The sequence below is a fragment of the Rhinoderma darwinii genome, chromosome 5, assembly GCF_050947455.1.
Source record: "Rhinoderma darwinii isolate aRhiDar2 chromosome 5, aRhiDar2.hap1, whole genome shotgun sequence".
NCBI classification, from domain to species: Eukaryota; Metazoa; Chordata; class Amphibia; order Anura; family Rhinodermatidae; genus Rhinoderma; species Rhinoderma darwinii.
The window spans coordinates 315,954,852-315,962,161 of NC_134691.1; the positions used below are offsets into that span (position 1 = coordinate 315,954,852).

At 41.5% G+C, this 7,310-nt stretch overlaps 1 protein-coding gene across 1 annotated transcript; it reads right to left on the reverse strand.

Annotated features, from left to right (window-relative positions):
• Window positions 1–1,349: 1,349 nt before the first annotated feature.
• On the reverse strand, window positions 1,350–6,917 carry BAMBI (BMP and activin membrane bound inhibitor). The gene is made up of 3 exons (XM_075827500.1): window positions 6,597–6,917; window positions 3,890–4,177; window positions 1,350–2,150 (listed from the first exon to the last, which is right to left on the reverse strand). The coding sequence occupies exons 1-3, from the start codon at window positions 6,670–6,672 to the stop codon at window positions 1,732–1,734; spliced, it is 783 nt and encodes a 260-aa protein (XP_075683615.1). The 5' UTR covers window positions 6,673–6,917; the 3' UTR covers window positions 1,350–1,731.
• Between the last annotated feature and the right edge of the window lie 393 nt (window positions 6,918–7,310).

Genomic DNA, 7,310 nt, shown 5'->3' on the forward strand with positions numbered 1-7,310 from the left:
TGTACGGCGTCTGTGTGGGAACTGCGCATGCGCCGCTCCCACACAGTCCTATTCGAAATTGGCGCCGTCCGGCGCCATTTTCCTGTGGACCGGAAGTCGCGGCCGGACAGTAATATTACTACTTCCGGTCGCGGCTTCCGGATTTGTGCACTTGCACCAGCGGCAGCAAACGGAGCGGACGGGCCGGAGGGAGCCGCGGCGGCAGGAGCAGGTAAGAGATTTCAATGTATGTTCGTGTTTGTGTGTGTTTACTACTGTATGTAAACCTACTACACTGTGGGTTAGCTCAAAAAATGGCGACACACAGTGTAGGAGGTTACATCGTTCAAACCCCTCGTTTATCCCGGCACTAGCCAGGATAAAGGAGGGGGGAATGCTGAGAGCTCACTAGAGCGAGGGCTTTTAACCCAATGTTGCAATGCTGCAATTTTGGGAACAGCTCCATCTAGTGACCAAAAATGGGTAGTATTATAAATTAGAAATAATTTATAATATTTCCTGGACTCGTGCAAAAAAAAAAAAAAAATTTGAACAATGTTTAATCACCCACACACTAAATGTTTAATTTTTTTAAAAAAAACATGTTTTTCTGGCAACACATTCCCTTTAAGAGCGAAAATCTTTTGCAATTATTGTCACGTGTAATAGGCAGTTTTTCTAACGCAATCGCTACTAAGTTGCTTGTTCGAGAAATTAGACAAGCAGATATTTTAGGACTTTAGGCTCAGTTCAAAAATCATTTTTCAGGCACTTCAGGAGTATTCCCAAACGTATGCCGCAGTATGGCACACAGCGGCAAATGTCGGCCTTTGACTCCCATTGTAAAACACCCACACATACAAACTGAACGTTATGTTTTTGGTTTTATTTTTACAGTGTCCGCCTGCATAGAAGAGCGTGGCAGACCACAATTTTCTAGATGGTTATAAAACAGGTATGCCGTCACATACCGGCCAGCATATGTCAAAAGGACAGTTTACCATACGCTGGGTGCATAGGGGGCTATGGGCACATTGAAGTATACATAAGGGAACACTCCTGGCATATACTTTGTGTCTGAAAAACGGTGTGAACTGAGCCTTAAAAAGGGATATGAAAAAAAATAAAAAAAAAAAATTGGAAGAGGTGTCAGAGAAACATCTCCTGGTGTATATAGTGTTACAAATAAAGCGAACACAGCATTTTCCAGACCCTAAAAAAAAACACGCAGATATTAGTGCTCATTTTCACAGCACGTAGCAGCAATATCCTTCACATGGAAGAGCAAATCTATAGGTCTTACTAGTGCACACAATGCAGTCACTCCTACGCACCAAAGTCTACCATGGAAATTAAAACACAACCATACGTTTTCAGACAAAATATATATATTTAAAAAAAATTCTTTACATTAAACATATATAGAAACGTGTACATTGTGTACAGTTTATTTCAACGACCAATATTCGCTCCCTAAACTTAAGAAAACATTGGTGACAGTGTACAACTTCTCTACATCTCGCTTCCTGCATTAGTTTAAAGAAATAATACAAATAGTCCTCAGCTCCACCCTTGTGCAAATAAGACGTCTTTCGGAATCTTACGCAAGTAACATCAGATTTTCTGTGCGTGAAGATTCCATCTTTCTCCTCTTAGGATGAAAGTATGTCTTTTGTAAAAGATAAAGTGCTTCTATCCAGCAGAATCAAGTAAGGCCAAGTCTACTGGATCTTCATCCTCCTCATAATGTGGTCATACAAATTCCAGCTTTCCATGTCCACTATACATCCCCCAATGAACCAAAGATATAATTTTGTCATTGCAGAGGTCCGTATGCCTCATTTTATCACAAGTCAAGCAGCAGTTTTCATGGCCCGTTACTGGTACCATGCACTCCAAGTCTAGCTTGGCCACTTGGCCCTTTTTGGAATGGTGTCCATGAAAGCTGTAGTGCAGTCTGGAGAGCATCTGTTGTCTCTGATCCTGTAATCTTTTATTTTCACTGCGGAGCATCCGGAGAGCAAGCATTATAAGCAGCACCAATATCAATCCACCAGCTATAGGTACAGCAATGACAGCCGCTCTAAACCACAGTTCTTTGGATGATGTAAGCTCTTGGACCTTTGTGAGGAGGTTCCTTGTGCTTTCATGTTGGTACTTGCTACCACCACCTGCAAAAGGGAGAAGACAGAAATTTAGTTTAGGCAGCAATAATGGGACTTAATATACAGTAGCATCATGAACCTTTTGCTTAAGAAGAATTGTCAACAAAAAGCAAACTTTAACACAAGTTTTTTTTGGGGTTCAAGAGCTCATAGATTAGCTGGTGACAGAGCGCAAAAAAAATAAAAAAAAAGTCAGATAGTTGGCATTTAATGTCAGATCCCTTGAATTTTGGTGGGATCTTGTCTATGGCCACCTTAAGGTCTCACAGAACTTTTCTGGCACTTTAAACTGCGTAAAAAAAAAAAAAAAAAGATTTTTTGGTGGTGTTTTTGAAGTTCTATAAAGAAGCCTATTAAGGAAAGACATTTGAAAAAAGGCCTACCAAGAGCGTGCCGCGTTTGGGAAGAATAGTTTACAAAATTGGCTCGAATACCAAAACACAGTTGTGGAGGTGCATTTTATTTTTTACTATATAGACCTGTAATGTAACATCAGGTAGAACTTAAAAAAAATATATAAAAATAAAAAATAACACAGCAAAGCACCACACAGACGCAGTTAGGCTACATTCACGTGTGTGAACTACGTACGTAAATCTGGTCTGTGTGAGTTGCATTATTGCATCTGTGCTTTGCGAGTGGCATGAGTTTCACGGACTCGTAAAGAACATTTTTTTTTCCCAATGGAATGGCTGACACACACACACACACACACACACACACTTCGATGGGCGCATAGGTGCGTGAAAAACGCACTAATATAGGACATGCAGTGAGTATTACGCAACGGACACACGTTGTGTGAGAACTCCTGCATGTCTGAATGGCCCCATTTAAGTCAATAGGTCAGTGTGCGATTTTCACAGACGAGTTTTACGCTAGTCCGAATGAGCCCTTAAAGACGCTGTGTGTGAAGCCAACCGGTCCGATTTTGAAAATTAATTTTCAATTACCATATTAGGGAACTCTGGGTGCTGTGTACTTTCCAAGACGTTCCACTATCTACCAAAGAAGAAAGTAGCTACAAAGAGCCTCTATCACTCTGGAGGACCTGGCACATTCATGCATTACACGGGTGACCCATTGATAGCAATAGGTGCTTTGTAATACTTTATTTCTCCTGAGGTGGCACTACAGTGGAACTTTACTCTAGATTACTGCTGATTGCTAGGGTTCTAGTAGAAGGACTCTGTGATCAGCATTATATGGCAAAACAGGAATGGTCAACAGTGGACAACCTTTTTAAGTCTGATTAGAGCCGGGTACAAATGTCGAATTTATTAGTTTTGTCTGAACCTAGGAGCCTAGAGTACTAATCATATAAAGCTAAAATACTGTAATATATGAACATACATAGTAATAAAGTCATTGACACACACACAAACGCCCTTTTTCTAATAGAGTAGCCTTCACAACTATCCTTTGACTTAAAGGAGACGTCCAGGCCAAGAGACCAGTACATAAAACCAAGAGAATTGCAACATTGTCACAAATGGAACATTCTTTCAAACACTGAAAAAAAAAAAAAGGCTGAACATGGGCACTAATAGCCAGACAGGAGCCAAGCGCTGAGACAGACATCAAAGCTACCTAGCAGAAATACATCTTTAACACTAACCATGCTTTTCCCACTGGTATCTCTAATTACATTAACAACAAAATCAATACCAGGCACACAGGGCCTTGGCAGCCATCGGCCTATACATCAAGGAAAGGGATTTACTTTTGAAAATTGCTCTCCGTACCTGATGTTTCACTCTTGGGATGGGAAAGAACATCATGAAGACCTTTATAATTGCACATGTCCTCATGACAACACTCCAGTTTGGGCACAGTGGCACCGGTCCGCGTCTCTTCGGTGGCGGCTTTGCACATATCTGTGTTTTTTGCAATAGAGTCCAAGCAGCCATGTGTGAGCGGTGAATTGGTGTTCTGTGGGTCCAGTAGCCTGGAAAAACAGGCGTTCAGTTCGGATTTACACATGTATCCCGTTGCAACACAGTGTGGAGCGTCACAGTAGCATCGGATTTCACCTGTAAGAAAGAATATCACGGTCAGGAGGTGCAGCTTTCATTGGTATTCATTTTGTTCACTACAATATACATGGTCATTTATATCCTATCCAAAAGGGCTATTCAGGGGGTCTGGGAAAGTTGGGTGACAACCCTTGTAGTAGCAGCCATATTGATCTTTCAGATTTGTCATCAGATTATCCCGTATATTATTTTATATTTAATAGTGCATTTTTAGTGGGGGGGGCTCTTTAAAAGATAAAGCTCTCTTTGACGTAGGGTCAGGGGCTCATAACCCCATGGCAGTAGAGGGGATAATCGAGATGTGTACAAGCTGTCGTAGAAAGGGCAGTTTATTTGGCAAAAGTTCTACTTAGTCAATGTTATAAAACAGGAATGGTGCGGCTCACAATAACTGCAGTGTTTGCCAAAGTCAATTTCTTTCAGCTGAAATGGAAGGCCATAAAGTTGTCAGTACTACAACACCGATGTCTACCCTTATACTTGCACGCAATCTACTGCAGGGAGGAGAAAGAAAAAAAAGGGGGGGCAACAAAACTCAAAGAAGAAGGGAAAAAAAAAAATAAAAAAGTTATAAAAGCAAACTGGAGCTTTTGTTGAAAAAAAAAAAAAAATTACAAATGCTAAAGAGGAAACACAAAAAAAAATTGTTCCATTCACATAAACTTCCTACGGGCCAGTGAAATGTGATGTGAATTTCATGTCACACTCAGTAATGGCTTCAATTATATTTATTCTAGATTGCACAAAGATATATATATTCACACACAGATATCTATCCATCTGTAGGCTTAGCTGCAGTCCTATGTAAAACTACATTTTGCACACTGCCACAAATACATAGATTTTATTTTTCTATAGATTATAATTTTTGGGGTTTTTGCGTTTCATTTAACACAATTGTGCTCAGCACCACAAAGAGCAGATATTCACGATGCCCCTAATGTTTGTTTGTCCAGCCTGAATCACCAGAATCTTAAAAAGACCCAGACTACACACAATACACCCAGAGCCTGAAATGTTGCAGCGCAGCCCACCTGGAGATCAGATTTCACCTCTGTGCGCCAGGCTCCTTTAATAGCCTTCTTAATGGAAGCCAAATGACAGGAGGGCCTGGGTAACAGGAGGCATTGCATTAGCACTGACCAGATCTCCCCGAGGCTTTCAAAGGCCAAAGTGCTCCCAGGGAAACAAGTCAACTTGTATCCTACTCAAGGGGATACACGAGGCCAATTCAAAAAAGGTAGAATATATATATATATATATATATACACACACACACACACACATACTACAAAAACAAATAAGAGTGCCAGTGCCTAGGCATCACAACTTACTGATACAACCCAGACGGATTCTGACACTGACTAATGGGAACGTTCAAAGAAAAAGTTTGTATTTTCCTATTTTTGTGTATAAAGTTTCTTCCAATATTTTGCACAAGGCCAAAAGGGTATTGGTAGTGAGAGAGTCTGAACAATGATGGGTCTGTTCTCTGCTCCCCCTTCTCGCTTTATACGGTTATGTAGCTATTAACCAAAAATGCCTGCTTCTAGTCAAGATGGCTAGGGGACGGCTGCACTTTTTTTTTTCCTTCCTTGAAGTCTTTTGAAGTCAGCAGCAGCCAGAAGTATGTGAGCCCCTAATTATATCATTATCAGACGCATAGCTTCAATATCTCAGGACTCACATCAGTGGCAGTCACTCCCTGATCTCTGCCTCCTTTGATGGGGCCAGGAGGCTTCTCTCAGAAGCTGTTATTTAGGTCTATTTAAGCCTAATCACACCTCCCCCTTCCTCACCTAGGGTAAATAAATATTACTGCACTTAGTGCGATTTAAACCTTCCACTGAACTAAAAAAACATTACAGTAATATATATACACACACACACACATACACTAGAATATACTATAAAAACAGTTAAAACAACAAGTAGGTACTATTTGGATCCCAGCAAAAAAACTTGGATTTTAGGATTTAAATAAAACTAATCTGAAACCCCTTGTATGTCAGTCCAGAACAGGGGTCCAAGGTAAATCCTATTTAGTTACAATGTATCTGCAGTCACATCACCCAGCGCACGTATATAAAGAAAATGTAGATATTCAACACAATCTCATGGAAAATCCTCAGATACAGCGACCTCTAGTGGTAGTTTTGTTACATTGGCCATTGAGAAACCTTCCCGTTTCTAGTTTCGCATAGACAACTTGTGTTAGTTTACATGCTATACAAAGCTACGTGGAAGCATAAATATATAGCTAGAAGCTCCTTTAGGATTGGAAGTGACAATATGTACAGTGAAGATTGAAGCTGGTGGGTTCTGCTGGGACTTGTAGTTCCTCAGGTATTAGAGCACGGATTCTGCAGCTTGGCATTGAGATCACAAGGATGTTACATTGAATTCAGCTACATACCTTTAGTGAGAAGTATGGCCATAGCACAGAGCTCCAGTTGCAGCCAGATGGAGATCAGGCTAGCTTGGCGATCCATTTACAAGCCCAGTCCTCCCCGGCGCTGCACTGCACGTCTTTAAGGGGTTGTGCAAAGAAAGTGTCACCATCCAACACCGCGGACATGCAGGAAGCCTCAGGTACAAGCCGGTTCCTCCGGGATATGAGTCCACAACCTACCCAGTTATCCGCAGCACCACAACACACAGCGATAATCCAAGGCAGAGATTATAATCCAGCCGCACCGCGGTCCGCACAGCACTGCGCTCCCAGCCGCCCGCACTGAGCATAAGAACGCTGCCCCGGGAGCGCCACACGCTACGCCACACCCACATGTTCCCTGATTGGCTGAACCCTTCGTAGGCCCCGCCTAGACGCGCTGGGTTCACATTCTCGCTGGGTTATTGGGCTGTCAATCAGTGGACTTCACCTCAGGGCAAACTCCAGTTGTTAGGACAGGTCTACCCCAAATCATGGTCATAATGTAAGGAAAGTGTCATGAGAATAAGCAATCATATAAAACAGAGCAGCAATAGAAGTACCACGGACTATATGAATATTCATAGAAATAGTACAAACTACCGTAGAACACTATCCATAGTAAAAATAATAATCAAAATCATCTTCATAGGGACACTACTACTGATAATAACCATACCCATAGCAATAGCAGCATCA

What these genes read in the sequence shown, in the direction of transcription:
- BAMBI (XM_075827500.1), bottom strand. Translation starts at nt 6,672, where the DNA reads ATGGATCGCCAAGCTAGCCTGATCTCCATCTGGCTGCAACTGGAGCTC. An exon ending in GGCCATACTTCTCACTAAAG is followed by an intron (nt 4,178 to 6,596) that starts GTATGTAGCTGA and finishes TCTTTCTTACAG; the next exon opens with GTGAAATCCGATGCTACTGT. An exon ending in TCCCAAGAGTGAAACATCAG is followed by an intron (nt 2,151 to 3,889) that starts GTACGGAGAGCA and finishes TCCCTTTTGCAG; the next exon opens with GTGGTGGTAGCAAGTACCAA.